This window comes from Parambassis ranga, chromosome 2 (assembly GCF_900634625.1).
Source record: "Parambassis ranga chromosome 2, fParRan2.1, whole genome shotgun sequence".
Lineage (NCBI taxonomy): Eukaryota > Metazoa > Chordata > Actinopteri > Ambassidae > Parambassis > Parambassis ranga.
In genome coordinates this window covers 24,058,882-24,076,787 of record NC_041023.1, presented here as the reverse complement: position 1 = coordinate 24,076,787, position 17,906 = coordinate 24,058,882, and the positions used below count along the sequence as shown (strand labels likewise).

At 42.8% G+C, this 17,906-nt stretch overlaps 2 protein-coding genes and 3 non-coding genes across 8 annotated transcripts; 4 read left to right on the top strand and 1 right to left on the bottom strand.

Annotated features, from left to right (window-relative positions):
* The first annotated feature begins 424 nt into the window (after window positions 1-424).
* Window positions 425-2,837, top strand: mcat (malonyl CoA:ACP acyltransferase (mitochondrial)). Its single transcript, XM_028400473.1, has 5 exons — window positions 425-1,008; window positions 1,299-1,386; window positions 1,464-1,681; window positions 1,758-1,895; window positions 2,505-2,837. The coding sequence occupies exons 1-5, from the start codon at window positions 562-564 to the stop codon at window positions 2,775-2,777; spliced, it is 1,164 nt and encodes a 387-aa protein (XP_028256274.1). The 5' UTR covers window positions 425-561; the 3' UTR covers window positions 2,778-2,837.
* A 3,335-nt stretch (window positions 2,838-6,172) lies between these two features.
* Window positions 6,173-17,043, top strand: ttll1 (tubulin tyrosine ligase-like family, member 1). 4 transcript variants are annotated; one of them, XM_028396847.1, is made up of 11 exons: window positions 6,173-6,481; window positions 6,594-6,714; window positions 7,735-7,844; window positions 8,006-8,214; window positions 8,279-8,459; window positions 8,540-8,677; window positions 8,760-8,868; window positions 12,068-12,211; window positions 13,438-13,524; window positions 14,556-14,719; window positions 16,408-17,043. In XM_028396847.1, the coding sequence occupies exons 2-11, from the start codon at window positions 6,673-6,675 to the stop codon at window positions 16,535-16,537; spliced, it is 1,314 nt and encodes a 437-aa protein (XP_028252648.1). In that variant the 5' UTR covers window positions 6,173-6,481; window positions 6,594-6,672; the 3' UTR covers window positions 16,538-17,043. The 4 variants fall into 4 exon arrangements, with proteins under 4 accessions (XP_028252648.1, XP_028252657.1, XP_028252666.1 ...); XM_028396856.1 differs by having other exon boundaries at window positions 6,173-6,485; XM_028396865.1 differs by lacking the exon at window positions 7,735-7,844.
* On the top strand, window positions 7,048-7,135 carry trnay-gua (transfer RNA tyrosine (anticodon GUA)). The gene is given in 2 exon segments: window positions 7,048-7,084; window positions 7,100-7,135. It is a non-coding gene; the product is annotated as a tRNA-Tyr (tRNA).
* Window positions 8,980-9,067, top strand: trnay-gua (transfer RNA tyrosine (anticodon GUA)). Its single transcript is given in 2 exon segments — window positions 8,980-9,016; window positions 9,032-9,067. It is a non-coding gene; the product is annotated as a tRNA-Tyr (tRNA).
* On the bottom strand, window positions 16,124-16,214 carry trnay-gua (transfer RNA tyrosine (anticodon GUA)). Its single transcript is given in 2 exon segments — window positions 16,124-16,159; window positions 16,178-16,214. It is a non-coding gene; the product is annotated as a tRNA-Tyr (tRNA).
* Window positions 17,044-17,906: the final 863 nt, after the last annotated feature.

Genomic DNA, 17,906 nt, shown 5'->3' with positions numbered 1-17,906 from the left:
ACCTCTTATAGCAGTAGCTAACTGTAGAATATCATTTTAAACACCCCCTTTTTGTATTATGAATCCACAGTATAGGTTAGATTTTTTTTTATTTTTTGTAAATATTTTTTATTACACTAAAAAAAATTACCAATTTATACACTATTTAATACTTTATTAGTCTGTATTTGTTTCCGTTTTGAAATAATAATAATAATAATAATACTAATAAATAAAATATAAATTTTACATTTTAAATATAATAAAATAAAATTATATATAAATTATATATATAATAAAATTAAAATGTTAAAGTGAATTTAGTTTTATTTTAAATTTTTAACAGAATTATTATTACTGTTTGCAATTACACTTCCTGTCTGAGGTGGCACTGCAGCGTCAAAAGCCGGAAGTAAACCGGAACTTGTTATCCGGAAGTAAACCATTCGCATCAAACAACATGGCGGCGTCCTCTGGGCTGTCATGCCGGTGGAGATGATAGTATAGTTCAGGCAGTATTGACTTGTCAGTTACGGTTTATCAGCGGCTTGTGTGTCGTTTTTTTAACTGGTGTTAATACTCATGCTGGCGGCAGCGGTCGTCAGTTTGGCGGTGGCCTCCAGACCGAAGGTCAGGCCGCTGGTCTCTCTGAGCAGGAGACTGTCCACCAACCAGCGGGGCTCCCCAGATAGATCTCCTCCGTACGAAACGTCCGTCTTTCCGGCGGACAGCCAGCAAGCCATGGAGCCGCTGCAACGTTCCTGGAGACCCAGGAAGGACCCCAGCGGCTGCTCTGTGCTGCTCTTTCCCGGTCAGGGTAGCCAGTTTGTGGGCATGGGCAGAGGACTGTTGAAGTACCCCAACGTTAAAGAAATGTTCTCCGTAGCACAGAAGATTCTCGGATACGACCTGCTGTCTTTGTGCCTGGAGGGGCCCGAGGAGGAACTGATGAAGACGGTGCACTGTCAGCCGGCCGTGTTTGTCACCTCCCTGGCTGCGGTGGAGCGGCTGAACCAGGAGAACCCAAAGGTGTCTGTCAGAACAGTGTTACTGTTATGGTCACATTTTAAAGGGAAATGCCAAAGTAATGGCTTGTTGCAGCCTGTCAGATGTTGCTGTAATTAAATTCTGGAGCATTTGATGAACAAATATACATATACATTAGCTCTCACTTTGGGTCATTTTTACTTATTTTACTGGCTTAAAGTATTTAAAAAAAGTCTTTCAGATGATGAATATATTTTGTTTTGAATGTATTGTTGAAATGATATTTTTATTGATGTATTTTACTGTGTTTTTCTTTTTAACTCTTTCCGCAGGCCATTGAGACGTGTGTCGCTGCTGCAGGCTTCAGCGTGGGTGAATTCGCTGCGCTCGTCTTCTCTGGTGCCATAAACTTTGCAGAAGGTAAACGCGACACGCCTTCCTGTTTCTGCATTAGTCAGACTTGCTGTTAGCTGATGGAGTCCTGCTGTGTCGTTTAGCTCTGTATGCAGTGAAGGTGCGGGCGGAGGCCATGCAGTCAGCCTCGGAGCTGGTTCCCAGTGGGATGCTGTCGGTCATTGGAAAATCATTTGCTCAGTATAAACACGCCTGCCTGCAGGCTAAAGAGCACTGCAAGAGTCTGGGGGTGGAGGCGCCCGTGTGCTCTGTGGCCAACTACCTGTTCCCTGATGGCAGAGTCATCGCAGGGCACAAGCAGGTATGGATACATACTATTTTATATATATATATTATTCATTAGTTAAATGATGGAAAGCATCATGTGGTGTCTTCAGGCCCTGGATTTCCTTAAGCAGAACTCACGGCGTCTGCAGTTCCTAAGGACCAAACCCCTCCCAGTCAGCGGAGCCTTTCACACTGAGCTGATGTCGTCTGCGACCGAACCCCTCAGAAAGGTGCTGCAGCAGGTAGAGGTCAGTCAACCACTGTAGACCATCTGTCACATACAGTGTAACCCAGACTTGCTGTTTGCTTCTAACAGCGACTATGTTCAAATCTGTGGCTAGCAAAGGCTGGAGTGCAAAGAGTCATGAAGTAGGAGATCAACAAAGATACTTTTTGGTTTTTCAATGAAACATTATTGAATGATGCGACAGCCTTCCAAAAGTAAGGCCTTGATCGCCCCCTGGTGGCTGACCTCAGTATAGGTTATAAACCCTGCCTCCTCCTTGTTAGGGGATGGAACAGACACACAACTAAAATACTCCTTAAATAAATCCCAGAGGTGGTTAATGACTGGTCTGTGTCAGATGCTCATTTCTGCAGTACACTTGTATTTAGTTAGTTATTGTTGGCTAAAAAAGGAGGAAGTATTGTTGTCGTCAGCTGCTAATCGGGTAGTGAAGCTAGACTTCATATAGAAACAAACTCTTTAGGGTTTTTTTTGTACTAGGCTGTAAACATGTTCATTTCTGCTGCAGCTGTTTGACATTTTTAACATGTCTGTGAGGATTGACTCTCTGCACCTATACCTAAGAAATCGTTCTAACTTTTCATCAACGTGACTGTTTCCTCCCGCCCAGGTGCGACGTCCCGAGATCAACGTCTACTCCAACGTGGACGGCAAACGCTACATGAATGAGAGCCACGTGCGGAGGCAGCTGGTGAAGCAGCTGGTGTCACCGGTGAAATGGGAGCAGACTCTGCACGAGATCTACGAGAGGTCACAGGGACAGAGCTTTCCGCAAACCTTTGAGGTGGGACCGGGGAAGCAGCTGGGCGTCACGCTGCAGCAGTGCAACAGGAAGGCGTACAAAACATACAGTCACGTTGAAGTGACTACATACGAAGACTGATCGTCTCAGAGGCCTGGACTCAACCTGCTACACATAAAACTCTGTAATTAAATATGTCAAGTTTTGTCATAATTAAGTTTATTTGCATAATGTGAAAAAGCATTTTTTTTTTAAATCTGCAGCAGAAAGTCCAGCTCCCTCATTTTACACTCAGCAGGGCTACATATCATCTGTAAAAATCTCAGCCTCTTAAACCAGTAAGAAGTACAAAAGACTGCAAACCAGCAACAGTCCAGTCATGGCAAACATAAATACAGTTCATGTCTCAGCTACAGTACACCCGCCAGCTCCATAGGCAACCCTGTAAGTCTGATTCAAACCATTCCCAGTAGATCCTTCACTGTCCGCTCATTACAACAGTATAAAAAGAGAAAGTAAACAGCAAGGGAAACAAAATCAGTTAGCAGTAATCGTCACTCGTTGCAAACTTTTTTTTTTTTTTTAAATAATGGCCATTACAGACCCGCTCATGGCCCTTTTCATGAGGCTTTCTGCTCTGTCCACAGCACACTCAGTATGCTGACTGCAGCCAGAAGTGCAGCAGCCAGCAGAGCTCCTCCAGTCCAGCCAGCACAGGGGACGGGTTTGAAACCAGACACCTGAAGAGACCAAAAAACGAGGTCGATGTCACTTAGGGGTGTTTTTAAAGTCCCATACTGACTAACTAACAAAATGATTATGGCACATTTTAAAAGATTAATTGTCTCCTGCCACTGACCATCACTCGTACTGTTTCAGGCTGTGTTAGTCCAACGGAACCACCCGGACTTCTGTGACCTCTTTAGTAACATACAGTCTGTATCTGCATAATATCTGGAACTAAAATACATTTGCATTTGCTTTCCTGTTCCTATAATTTGACCAGAGGCTGGGATTTGCTTAAATTATGCAAGAATTACTAGAAACTACACTGCACATCAGGAAACATCCCAACATGCATTTGGACAGCAGATTCATCACAGTTTTAATAAAGTTACTGGGGCATTTTACTGGATTTATTTGGTTGCTACATCCTGTTTACACACTAATTTTTTTAATTAAACGCTGAGATTACTTAAGTGATTTTTTTCCTATATTTTGGCACTTAAAATGATAATTGTTTGGTCTTTTAAAGCTCTTTAAAATTAAGATATAGTCATCTAAAATCAAAATATTCACACTAAACTATTGTAGTGACATCCATCTAATCTGAGGTGCTGCAGTTTACAGATAAGATGAAGTAAATATCAAGGTGGCACAGATACAGTAATCGATCTGAGAAACAGTTACCCAGGCTGTCACTCCCTCTGCTCTGAGGATTCCCTGCCCGGGTGCAGTGCTCACTATCCAGGCCTTCACTGCAGCCGAGAGGCCCTGGAAGCCCCGCAGCTGACCGTGGAAATCCCTGAAAGAGAGAGAGACCACCAAGAGCTGATCACACAGAGATCTGATGAGTGAATCAGCAGGAAAGGGGGACAGGTTGGTACCTGTACATGGTCCTGGTCAGGGCTCGGGCGGGCCTCAGCAGCTGCAGAGGGGTCTGGAGCCAGTTTGCCTGCCTGCTGCTCACCTCCCGGTTCAACTGGTCTCCGATTAGAGCCAGCTGGCTGCCAAAGACGCGAGCGGCCCTGTCGCTGATCCTGGAGAAGAGAATTTAGTTTAACAAAGGAGAGATTACAGCTAAACAGAAGCCTCCTTTGGGTGTTTTTGGTAGACACACTAGCCTGAGGCACCGTCTGTTGTGGTTAGTCACGCTGCAGCAGGGACTCCTCTGTACTGTACCTGAGGTTCACGTCTAGCAGGGTGCCGGCGTCAGCCTCACTAGGTCCAGCCTGGAGGGACACCACGCGACTCGGACGTCTGGTTTGCTCCACCATCTTGTTTTCTGTGACGCATTCATATTAGTACATGTGAAATAAAGCGATAAGATCATCATTAAGGGCAGATAATGGTGCCACAGCTTGTGAGCGTCGGCCTGTTATCTTTGTCCCAACGTTCATAAACAGGTTGTGTAAATACTGGGTCATGTGATCAGGATAGGTGGCGGCTGTGTTACCACGGAGAGAGTTAACAAAAAAAAACACACATACAGCCCCTACTGCATTTGAAGAGATGACGTCATGTGCTGGATGAAGTTGTGTCCTTTCTACGTGCAGTGAACGTGTGTGATGCAGCAAAGTCTTCATCTGATTTGCCTTCGTGTCTGTGTGTAAGACTTGTTGTTTTCTGCTTCGCCCTGACGGAGCAGGTTTCTAACCTCCTACTTGCACCTGTCCTCAGATCAGTTCCTGTTGTACCTGCACTCATGTCCTTTAATGCAAATACTCCATTTCCATAATTCAACTGACGTTTTACCAAGAAAACAACATCAGCTCCAAAGAGTCTGTCTACATGCTTCAAATATTAAACATCTATCACAAACTTCTCTGTTATTTAATATATGTTTTTATCTTTACAGCATGTTTATGTTGGTAAAACACAGCTTTAAGGTGATGTAACAGAACAACACTGATCATTACGACAGTCAGGGGTTTTTTTAAGCATTACTTAAGCCATTTTTTTGCTATGGTAGTTTGCATTTTGTCATAACAAAGACATGAAGTCATCACCTCTCTCTGAAAACAAACAGAGGTCGTTATAAGATCACTACTCAATTACAACATTACAAACTGAAACTAACATGATATTTAGCCTGTATCTGAGCGACTACAGCGCGGTGTAATAACACTGTTCTGCGTAGCAGTCGAACATAAAGGCTAGCAGGTGTAAACAGGTGCACGCACAACAACAACAACAAAAGGGAAAGTAAATGTACCTTTTGTGTAGATTAAAATGGACGCCGCCCTGAAACAAACACAGGGACATGATCAATGACATTTACAAGAGAATGTTCGAATAAAGCGATAATCAATAGGTGGTTTCTGATACTCACAGCAGCGTCCTTTAATCTTGTTGCTCTCAGGTAACTGCCACAAAATGTGATTGGCCACGCCTTTACCTGAGGCAGCGCGGAAAGTTCTCAAACACCGTAATGATCAAATGATCCGCCACATTTCTGTTTCCTATATATATTTTTTTATTTTATTCTTCATCATTTTATTTGTGTCTAATTATAAATTACTTTGTTGGTGATATTGCTGCTGTATTTCCTGCAAATTGATTGACTATATTCTACTGTTCAAGCTAAATATTTAAATATTATATACTTATTTTTACAAGTTGCTATTTATAATAGCACACGTTGTCCTTTGTGGCTACAATATTTTAATTTTATTTATTAAAAATATAAATAAGACGTTTGTAATGGGGTCTAGTTACAGTCCCACACTGCCCCCTGCTGTCCTGTTGCCGTAACGACACCTTGCAATGACATCATTTCGTCCTCCGTTGCTAGGTTATTCTCCCGGAAGGACCAAACCCGTAACGATGCTTTAAAGTGTTTTCTTCGGACATTTCTCACACTCTAAAATCGTACTTTTAACACAGGTGTGTTAAAACATTTCAACAACAAAAGACTTTTATTGTGAAAAGTACAGGGCTGTGTAGGGCGTTGTCGTCACAGCTTCACGGCGCCTGCTTGGATCAATATATGCAGCTTGTTAGCATGAAAGAAGCTAGCATGGAGGCAGCTGTTTAGCAGGTGCTAACGGTGCTTGCACCTGCTAACCGAGCCAGCCCGACTAGCTGATGCTGATGACTGACTGTTTCCTGACATTGATTTGCAAGTAGGTAAAGACCATGCAGTGCTAAATGCTTTAGTGCAAAGCAACATCATGCAGTTTGACGTTGTGTGCATTGTTTCCATGTTTACGTGTGTTTAAATGTGTTGTTTTGTGGGAGGCACCATGGCCGGGAAGGTGAAGTGGGTGACAGATATTGAGAAATCAGTGCTCGTCAACAACTTTGAGAAAAGAGAATGGATCCAAGTCACAGAAAACGAGGACTGGAATTTTTACTGGTATGTTCTCCATCAACATCCCACCTACATCTTTAGTTCCTACACATCAAACACTGTATAGATTTGTACAGATGGGTGGAGGAAGTCCTGCCTTTACAGTCCTTCTTACATAAAGCCATATGTATGGCGTTATGTATGTATGTATGTATATATTAAAGTTGTTTTTCCACTACAGGAAATAACAGTAGCAGCATTGGATCTTCTTATATAGGAACTCTTTCAGGGCTGTTTTTAGGGTGATATAAGAACTGTCACTCCAAACTGTGACTCTACCCAGGGAGGATTTTGCAGTGTAGAGGACCGTCTGCCGGCACCCAGGGTGTGGTTTTTGGACCTTCGATAGCTCAGTTGGTAGAGCGGAGGACTGTAGTGGGCAGTGGCAGGTATCCTTAGGTCGCTGGTTCAAATCCGGCTCGAAGGAGTGACTTTTATGTGAAAAAAATCACATCACTCTGTAAACACTGGAAATCTTGATGACCTTTGTTTGTCAAATTTGCTCTGTCCCTGTTCAAGTAGTGCGTCGCTGACATGGAGTTTTAAGCAATCATCAGCTTGGAGTGTGGAGGACCTTCTGCCGGCACCCAGAGTATGGTTTTTGGACCTTCGATAGCTCAGTTGGTAGAGCAGGGGACTGTAGTGGGAGTGCCAGGCATCCTTAGGTTGCTGGTTCAAATCTGGTACTTTTAGGTGAAAAATAATTTATCACATCACTCTGTAAACACTGAAAGTGTCTGTGTTCATGTAGTCTAGACAAAATCAAAGAACTGAAGCACTACAGAAATGTCACTCTCAACTGTGACTCCACCAAAGGAGGTTTTTATACATATTTTCACAATAAGGCTGTTTCTGTAACATGCTGGTTTATGGCAGCCTGCTCTTGTTGCTTGTTTAGCTCTATCTGTAGAAACTCTTTCAGGCCTCCATATCTACATGCATATTTCCTCTGCTCCAACCTCCTTTGTAGGGCCTATTTCAAAGCTGTTTACAATGTATAAATCATTGACATCTTTCTCACCACAGGAACTAACAGGCTGTTTTCGGGTGACTTCCACCTTCTTACATGTTTCCGCCCCCTGTAGGAACTCTTTCTGGGCTGGAGAACCGCTCTTATTGAGCACAGGAACTTTAAGGTTGACCCATACTCATGTGCATATTTCCACTCCCTGAACTACACTGTGAATACAGTGGAAAAATGCCATTTATTGTATTAATACATGTAATTACGTAGGTGGTTTTTAAGATTCGGACTCTTCAGATTTGTATAATTCAGTTTTTTTGTGCCTACGTGCAGGATGAGCATCCAGACCATCAGGAATGTGTTCAGTGTGGACACTGGCTACCGCCTGTCAGATGACCAGATGGTTAACCACTTCCCCAACCACTATGAGCTGACGAGAAAGGATCTGATGATCAAGAACATCAAACGCTACCGCAAGGAGCTGGAGAAGGAAAACAGTCCGCTCGCAGAGAAGGATGAGAACGGAAAATACATCTATCTGGGTGAGTTTAGACATCCAGAGATCTTCTGCTCTAAAACACAGAGCTGATGATGTTTTTGCTACAGATTTCGTCCCTGTGACATTTATGCTCCCTGCTGACTACAATCTGTTTGTGGAGGAGTTCCGTAAGAATCCGTCCAGCACCTGGATCATGAAGCCCTGCGGGAAGGCTCAGGGCAAAGGCATCTTCCTCATCAACAAACTGTCACAGATCAAAAAGTGGTCGAGAGACAGCCGCACCTCAACGTGAGTCTACAACAACAGCACAGAAACGCAAACTTTCATCTCATGTTTCAGCTTGCATAGAAGTTGTTGATTTGTTCCAGGTTTGTGGCAGCATCGAGCGGTAAGGAGGCTTATGTCATCTCCCTCTATATCGACAATCCTCTGCTGATAGGAGGGAAGAAGTTCGACCTGCGTCTCTACGTTCTGGTGACAACGTATCGTCCCCTGAAATGCTACATGTGAGCCTACAACATGTAAAAAACCATGTAACATAACATAAAGGTAAACATTTTGTAATGTTGTGTATTTGACCTCTCTCAGGTACAAGCTGGGCTTCTGCAGATTCTGCACAGTGAAGTACACACCCAGCACCAGTGAACTAGACAACATGTTTGTCCACCTCACCAACGTGGCCATCCAGAAACACGGGGTGAGTCAGTGGAACATCACACAAGCCGGCACTGGAACTTTTTGTACAATAACGTCATTAGAACACCTACATGGTACTTCTCCATGGCCGTTTTGGGCACCTGTGAACAAGCCTTCGATAGCTCAGTTGGTAGAGCGGAGGACTGTAGTGGGTAGTACCAGGCATCCTTAGGTCGCTGGTTCAAATCCGGCTCGAAGGAGTTACTTTTAGGTGCGAAACTTAACTCAGGCTGTAAACACTGAAAGTCACAGGATTCCCTCTGAGTCACAAATTGTTATTCAAACAGGATTAGCAGTCAAAGAGGGACGCATTGAGTCGGACTGGTCAGCTCTTTGTGTCCCTTCGATAACTTAGTTGGTACAGTGGAGGCAAGGCAAGGCAAGGCAAGCTTTATTTATATAGCACCATTCATACACAAGGCAATTCAGAGTGCTTTACATAAGATGAAATCACAGAATAAAAACATTTTAAAACATTAAATTAAGAAGGAAATTAAAATCATAAAAAGAATAAAATCATAAAAGACATCAAATAAAATCAGGATGATTAAATGAGAAGAGTGCAGTCAAGAAATTAGGAGAACGCTGCAGTAAACAAATGTGTTTTCAGGCCTGACTTAAATGAAGTGACTGTCTGAGCAGACCTCAGGTGTTCAGGAAGGCTGTTCCACAGGTGAGGGGCAGAATAACTGAATCCTGCTTCACTCTGTTTGGTTCTGACCCTGGGTACACACAGTAGGCCTGTCCCTGATGATCTCAAGCGTCTGGATGGTTCATAGGGAACCAATAAGTCCAGGATGTATTTTGGTCCAAGACCATTCAGTGCTTTGTAGACCAGGAGTAAAGTTTTGAAATGTATCCTTTGACTCACAGGAAGCCAGTGCAGTGATTTGAGGACCGGTGTGATGTGGTCCATTTTCCTGGTGTTACTCAGAACTCTAGCAGCAGCATTTTGGACCAGCTGCAGCTGCCTGACTGATTTTTTGCTAAGACCTGTGAGGACACCGTTACAATAATCTAGCCTACTGAAAATAAATGCATGAATAAGTTTCTCTGTGTCTTGTTTGGACAGAAAGCCCTTGATCTTAGCAATGTTTTTCAGGTGGTAATAGGCAGACTTAGTAATGGCTTTTACATGGGTGTTAAAATTCAGGTCTGAGTCGAGTATTACACCGAGATTTCTGGCTTGGTTTGTGACCTTCAGTGACATGGAGTCAAGGTAAGCACTGATCTTAGCTCTTTCATTTTTGGGGCCAAAAACAATCATCTCTGTTTTGTCAGCATTGAGCTGGAGAAAGTTCTGGCTCATCCACTCATTGATTTGTTGAGTACACTTACTTAGTGAGTGTAAGGGACTGTAGTCATGTGATGACACTGATATATAAAGCTGTGTGTTGTCTGCATAGGTGTGGTAGGAGATGTTGTGCTGTTCTATGATCTGAGCTAGGGGCAGCATGTAGATGTTGAACAGAAGTGGTCCAAGAATGGACCCTTGAGGAACCCCGCATGTGATTTTAGTTCGGTCAGAGTCATAGTTACCAATTGACACAAAGTAGTCCCTATCATGTAAGTAAGATTTGAACCAGTTTAACACAGTGCCAGCCACCCACTGCTCCAGCCTGTCGAGCAGTATGTTGTGATCAACTGTGTCAAATGCAGCACTAAGGTCCAGCAGTACTAAGACGGAGACTTTGGATGCATCATTGTTCTGATGTATGTCATTTAAGACCTTAATAAGTGCAGTCTCAGTGCTGTGGTGTGCTCGAAATCCAGACTGAAATTCATTAAAAAGATTGTTTTGCACCAAAAATGCATGAATTTGTTGAAAAACAGCCTTTTCAATGACCTTTCCCAGAAAAGGAAGGTTAGATATTGGCCTGTAGTTATTTATTGCTGAAGCATCCAGATTTGATTTTTTCAGCAGAGGTTTGATTACTGCAGTTTTCAGGGCCTGGGGAAATTGCCCTGACTGAAGAGAATTGTTAACAATCTGCAACACATCTGACAATATGCAGTTAAAAACGTTTTTAAGAAAATGTGTAGGCAGATTGTCAAGTGAGCATGTTGTGGGTTTTAACTGTTTAACAGTTTCTGTCAGTGCTGTATTTTCTAGAAGGTTAAAAAGTGCCAGCTTAACTGGTGGATGAGGAGGCACAAGTGACATTATGGTTTTGCTAGAGCTAGAGCTACAGACTGTTTGTCTTATTTTTAACACTTTATCTGTGAAAAAAGATGCAAAGTCATTGCATGACTTTTTAGACAGCAGTTCAGGTGGCACTGACACTCCTGGGTTTGTCAGTCTGTCTGTAACAGAGAACAATGTGCGAGCATTGTTGCTGTTCCTGTCGATGATCTCTGAAAAATAGGATTGTCTTGCATTTTTCAGTTCCTGGTTGTAGTTATGTAGGCTCTCTTTGTAAATGTTATAATGAACCTGGAGTTTAGTTTTTCTCCATCTGCGTTCTGCCTGTCTGCAGACTCTTTTTTGAGCTTTAACCAGTGTGGCATTTCTCCAAGGTGACTTTTTCCTTCCTGACAGAACTTTCGTTCTGATTGGGGCAATTGAATCAATAACAGTCATAACTTTGGAACTGAAACTGTTTACAAGGTCATCAACTGGAGCTGTGGGCAGGGTTGGTGATGGTACAAAAGCCTGTGTGAACAGTGCACAGGTGTTATCATTAATGTGACGCTTTCTGATCACCTTTCCTTCTACCTTGTTGGGATTAGCAGGGTTGGTCGTTTTAAACGCAACACAGTAATGATCAGAAAGAGCAACATCGGTCACCACAACCTCAGAGATGTTCAGACCTTTGGAGATAACTAGATCCAGTATATGTCCCTTGTTATGTGTTGAGTCTGTTACATGCTGTGAAAGCCCAAAGCTATCCAGGATGTTAAAGAGTTCTTTGGCACTTCCATCATTAGGATTATCAACATGAATGTTAAAGTCACCCACTAAGACAACACAATCAAAGTCAATGCACATAGGACTGTAGTGGGCAGTGCCAGGCATCCTTAGGTCGCTGTTTCAAATCCAGCTCAAAGGACAAACTTTTAGACATATGCCTGTAATCACTGTAGGCCTTTGTGCCTCATCATTAACGGATCAAAAATGAACATAGAGGTTTAACAAGTTCAGTTTAAACCTACATTGATTCAAACATCTTACATGTAATACGTGTTTGTTTTTATTGCAGGATGACTACAACCACGTCCACGGAGGTAAGTGGACAGTCAGCAACCTCCGTTTGTACCTAGAGAGCACCAGAGGAAAGGAGGTGACCAACCGGCTGTTTGACCAGATCCACTGGATCGTGGTGCACTCGCTGAAAGCCGTAGCTGTGAGTGGATTTTTACTCCGAAACGACATAGTTGTTAAAACATACATTTTTATACACACGTGGACATTTAATTGGTAAAAGCTGGTGTTATATTATAAATAGAGTTTCTTTTCCAAGAGTTTAAATCGAGGCAACTGGACTCAGGGATTGGTTTTTGAAGACGTTTCGCCCGCTCAAGAGTGGCTTCTTCAGTTCTGCTGCTGCTCTGGTTAGGAATCTGTGTTTTTATGTCTTCAGGACCTCTGTAGGTGGATCTTACAGGAACTCACATGACTAAGATCACTCTTGATGGTTAATGGTCAGTTAACGACCAGAAACTGTGTCTGGGCCATGTGCAGGACTAGTTGATGGCCCATCGTTAGAGTTTGGATGGGGATGAAACCTGCTGGGCAGAGATGAAAGGACAGAGTTGTAGACAGGTGAGAGCTGATGCCTCAGCCCCCCTCCTCTCTTTAGAGAGGGATTTTCCAATTTCACATAGATGCTTCTTTGACTCCTCTTTCATACCATCTGTCCTCTCTGTCTAGAATGTGGACACTCTTGTCCTCAAAGGAGTGACTGCTGTCTTTGAGGTGTAGGCAAACAGCTGAGTCCTGTCCTGAGGAGGTGGCTCTCCTGTCCTGAGGACATCCTTGTTGTTTGGTTTCACCAATATAGAGATCAGAGCATTCCTCACTGCACTGAACTGCATAGATTACATTGCTCTGTCTGTCTCTGGGAGTTTTCTTCCTTGGGATCACCCATGTGTCATCCACATATCTGAACCCGTGGGATGGAGCTGTTCCCGGAAAGGAAGCTAGGGCTATAGCCTCCACTACTTCTATGTAAAGGTTGGCCATGATTGGGGACACAGGTGACCCCACTCAGGGGAGTGGTGAAACATCTTCAAAAAAAACAATCCTTGAGTCCATTTGCCTTGATTTAAACTCTTGGAAATGACTATGACCTGGATGAATGAGAGCATTCACACACAGTCTCACATCACACACAGCTGTAAAACCACCTGGATGTGTTGAGGTCTTCGTTTGTTTTTAGCACTCAGTGGAATGCACACTTCTCTTTTCTCCTCAGTGATCTGACTCACTTCCCCTCTGAGGCCTCGTTACACCAGCTGCTTTGTGCACTAATAGTTTCTACATCCTGTCCTGTTAAATCACTTGGTGTGCTGCATTAGAAAAGTTATTTTTTAAATATCTCTTCCTGATTCTCCTCTCGTTTTCTCACAGCCTGTGATGAACAATGACAAGCACTGTTTTGAGTGCTATGGCTATGACATCATTATTGATGACAAGCTGAAGCCATGGCTTATTGAGGTGAGTCATTTAATATTGCAACACACAACACTCCACTTATCTAATATGTAATCTCTCTGATATGTTTGTATTCAGGTGTGTCTTTTATAGCTTAATATAATGAGGACATAGTGCACTTGTTATTGGACTGTCACATTTAGCTGCGCTCGTTTTGACAGCTGTACAATGCGTTGTCGGGTTTCCAGGCTAGGGCTGGACTATTTCTGTTCACTAATCTGATCTATTCTGGGCGACATGAAAGTTGGTTGTAGGGCATGAACGCTCCTCAGTGAGGGACCTGTGCCACAAACCCACTCATGCTTCGTTCATTAATCCTCTGTAGCTTCCTTTGTTGTGTTGTTTTCGAGCACTCACATAAAGCTGACCTCAGAACCAAATTGCTCACAAACTCATTATTGATTAATATATCATAAGTTTTTTTTACCACTTCATGTTGTTGTTCTGACAAATGCTATAAACCATCAGTGAACTGCTGGTCAGTTTTCTTGATGATGACGATGATGATGTCAACTACCTAATGCAATAGGATAATTCAGTTGCAATGGCCAGGTTTCAGCCTCTAGAGGGCACTCACTGCACACATTTGTAAAACAAAATGTAAAAATAAAATACTAGGATAGCAGGATTTTGTTGTGTGAGCATGTTTGAGATTAGAATCTGTGAAATGTGTGATGCAAACTAATTTTTAGACTCTTGCAGACTGAGCTAATGTACTGTAGGTGTATCATCTGCTCATGGAAGTGTGTGTGTGTTTCAGCTCTCTTGGCACCCATGTATTTTTTCCAGTGTGTATCTAATGTTCGTGTTTGACTGTATGAACAGCTGTTAAAGCACATTAGCAGCTACACTTCCTTCCTGATAAGAGCCTCTATATAAGGACAGGCGATATTAAGGCATTAAACAATGCCTGTTGAGAGAGTGCATTATTAAGCCTTACACATTTGCTACCTATTTACTTTTTAATGCAAACTGGACCACCATCCTCCCCTCCTCTTCTTCCAGTGTGTGATGTTTTTTCTTTTGCTCTGCAGGTCAACGCCTCTCCCTCGCTGACCTCCAGCACGGCCAATGACCGCATCCTCAAGTACAACCTCATCAACGACACCCTCAACATCGTCATGCCCAACGGGGACGTCCCAGACTGCCGGTGGAACCGCAGCCCGCCACGAGAGGCCCTGGGCAACTACGAAGTCCTGTAAGTCTGACAGGCAGGGAGAGTCAGGTGGGAGCTAAAAATATCAATGTTGGGCCACACCATCTTATGGCAGAAGATTGTAATGGTGTAAAGTGAAGGTTCAAAAAAAGTCTGTCTCTAAGAACAGCATTTTATATTAATACTGATCTACTAGTCTCTCTGATTACAATCAGCCAACACTCATGGTTTATCATCAGTATTACTATAGCCAACCTAATACTTCAGGCTCATACTTCTCATACAAATCCAGCTCTAAGGAGAGGCTTTTAATTTGAAAGATTACATCACTCCCCATAGCAGGTCTAAACAGGCTAATACATGCCCTCAAAACAAATAGCTAACTCACATACCTCTATGTGCAACCAGGCACGCTCTAAAACTGTACAGGAGGAGTTCCTGCTGCTTTTTTTCTGCTGCAGTTTATGGGGTTAAAATTTTCTACAGTCTTCACCGCTCACACTACACCGGCAAAAAGCATCTGCTGCCTTCCTTCGATAGCTCAGTTGGTAGAGCGGAGGACTGTAGCGAGAGAGTCCCAGGCATCCTTAGGTCGCTGGTTCAAATCTGGCTCGAAGGACAGACTTTTATGATTTTTACGCCCCCCCTTCCCTTTTTGACTGTGACTTCAATGAGTGCTCGGTTGTGATGACTCAGCCTTTTTCCCCACACGTGACCCTTTGCTCAGTTGTTAAACCCAGAGAGCTTTACAATACCTTCACCACCAACACATTCCTCGACTGTAGTAAGGAAGGAGAGTTAAAACCACATCAGAACCTTTGGTGATGACGGAAAAGCCTATGAATCACCACTCTCCTTCCACACCTATCCAAAGTGCAGCCCAGATCCTTTATTTATTCATTGCTCATAAACTCACGTCAGTCATCCACTACACGGAGACGGGTCGATTCACCTGCACTTTTGGACTGTAGTGAGACAATAACCCAGACATCCTTAGGTCGCTGGTTCAAATCCGGCTTTGAGAGGAGAAAAAATATTCTGCCAGATTTAAAGAGGCCGATGCATGCTCTCACAACAAATAACCCGCCAATCTACATTCTTCTGTGAAGTGCAAGAGACGCTTCATGTAAACATCAGCTATGCCTAAAATTGTCCAGCAACCCCAACTTAATGGTTTGTTTTGTATTAAATAAAGTCAGTATCACTGAAAATAAGGAAATATTCTTCTTCTATACTCTACTGAACTCTTCAGGTAGAACTTTAATTCAAATGATGGTAAATTTTATAAAGTTCAGTATCATTCAGTAAGAAGTGGTTTGTTTTGTTGTTCGCATAATTTGGATAGTTTCGTAGCACTGTCATTGACAACAATAGTAGGTAAGTAATCTGCTTGTTGAGGAGTGTGTTGGTGAAGCTATTATGAAAGTATTGGGGTTTAAAAGTCACTCCTTCGAGCCGGATTTGAACCAGCGACCTAAGGATATCTGGGCTATTATCTCGCTACAGTCCTCCGCTCTACCAACTGAGCTATCGAAGGGTCACGTGTGGGTAAAACGCCAGAGTCATCGCAGCCGAGCACTCATCGATGTCATCTACATCACCAACAAATGCCAGATTTGTGTCTGATTGAAGTCAGGATTGTGGATTGGATTTGTGTGTTTATAAAGACCTGAAAAAAATCAGACTCTAAGGCCTTCTAAAAAGGGAAGGGGCTGTCTCTGTGCCATCAGGTATGACGAGGAGCAGGCGCAGAGCAAGAGCGCCGAGCGAGACCTGCGAAGTCGCTCAGGTCAGTCTCTGGGGTCAAAGGGCACCAAAGGGAGTGCGGGCGCTCGTCCTGCCACCGCCACCTGGAAATGAGGTGATATTATCACTGACTCAAAACGACTTCCCGCAGGAGGAATAAAACAAAAACAAAGGACCGCCCAGACTTTTTGTTTCTTAGCCCGTTGGAGGGCTGCTCGCTCTCTGCCACTGCATTTCACTGACTATGGAGCAATGACACGACTGCAAGAGGGACAACGAGTGAACAGTGTGTGGACATGTGTGGGTTAAAGGTGGCAGTTTGTGGCTGTGCGGGGTTAAAGGTTAAGTTCAATGTTGCAACAAAAACAAAAAAAGAAAACAAAGGTGAACAGGAAGAAACCTGTTCAGTGTGAATTTAACTGCTGCTTGTTCTGTATATGGCTCATGTTTGTCTAATCCTTGCTTTATAAATTTATAAAAATATATAAATTATGTATTTTTTTATTTGTCATTTCACGGTGGTCAGGGGAAACTGTAGCTTTTGATGAATCTAATCTGTCTGGAGTGTCTAAATTTGACCTTTGTGTTCTTGCTGTTGCCACGGCAACAAAGCAGGTCTCTGCGTGGCACCGTTTTTTTGACACTGATAGTTTGACGGCACCTCGCTGCACCACCATCACCATGGTACTTGGGTATACTTGTGTGCAAAAGACAACAAGAGATGATATTAATTTAGTCAAATAAGGAGCATACTAGTCTTCCACCGTTGACATTGATTTTAAATCTCTGATTTTAGCTTAGTTCTTTTACATTTTGGAAGTGCAACATAGAGAAGGAAAAATAAATGATTAAAAGTGTGGTCAGGGTGACAAATACGTATTTAAACATATGTGAAAGTGTGCATTGCCTTAAGTCTAAATTTGCTGCCCAGCAAGGTTTTAACTTCCTTTTTCTAGAAAGAAACGTCAGTTAGCTGCTTTCATAATGTCATTTTCTGTTTAGCCTTTATATAAATAGTGACATAACACAAACCCCAGCATCTCTGTTGGTTTGTGGTGAATGGTGTCTTCTCTAAATTACAGACCTAAAACTCTCGATTTCTTTTTTTTTTAATATCCGAGGGGTTCATCTGGCTGATGTGCCTGAAGCTGGATGATTCCACATGAAATGACCTTTATGAAATTAGTGTGATGATTTTTAGGTGATTGCTTATTTTTAATATAATTATATGCTTTCAGGGATTTTACAAAGAGATTCACTCACTTTGCTGGTGACCCTTAGAAATCCATCCAGGACCTTCTGGAGGACCTCCCGTTAAGAACCTCTGGGATTTTTTTTTTATTTTTTTATTTTTTATTTGGTGGGGGGGGGGGGGGTGACGTCAGAAGGCACGCCTGACATTACCTTACCTAAAGTTAACCAGATTTAACTAGTCAAACAGCGGAAATAATATTATTTCTAATTAAAAGTGTATTCATCACTA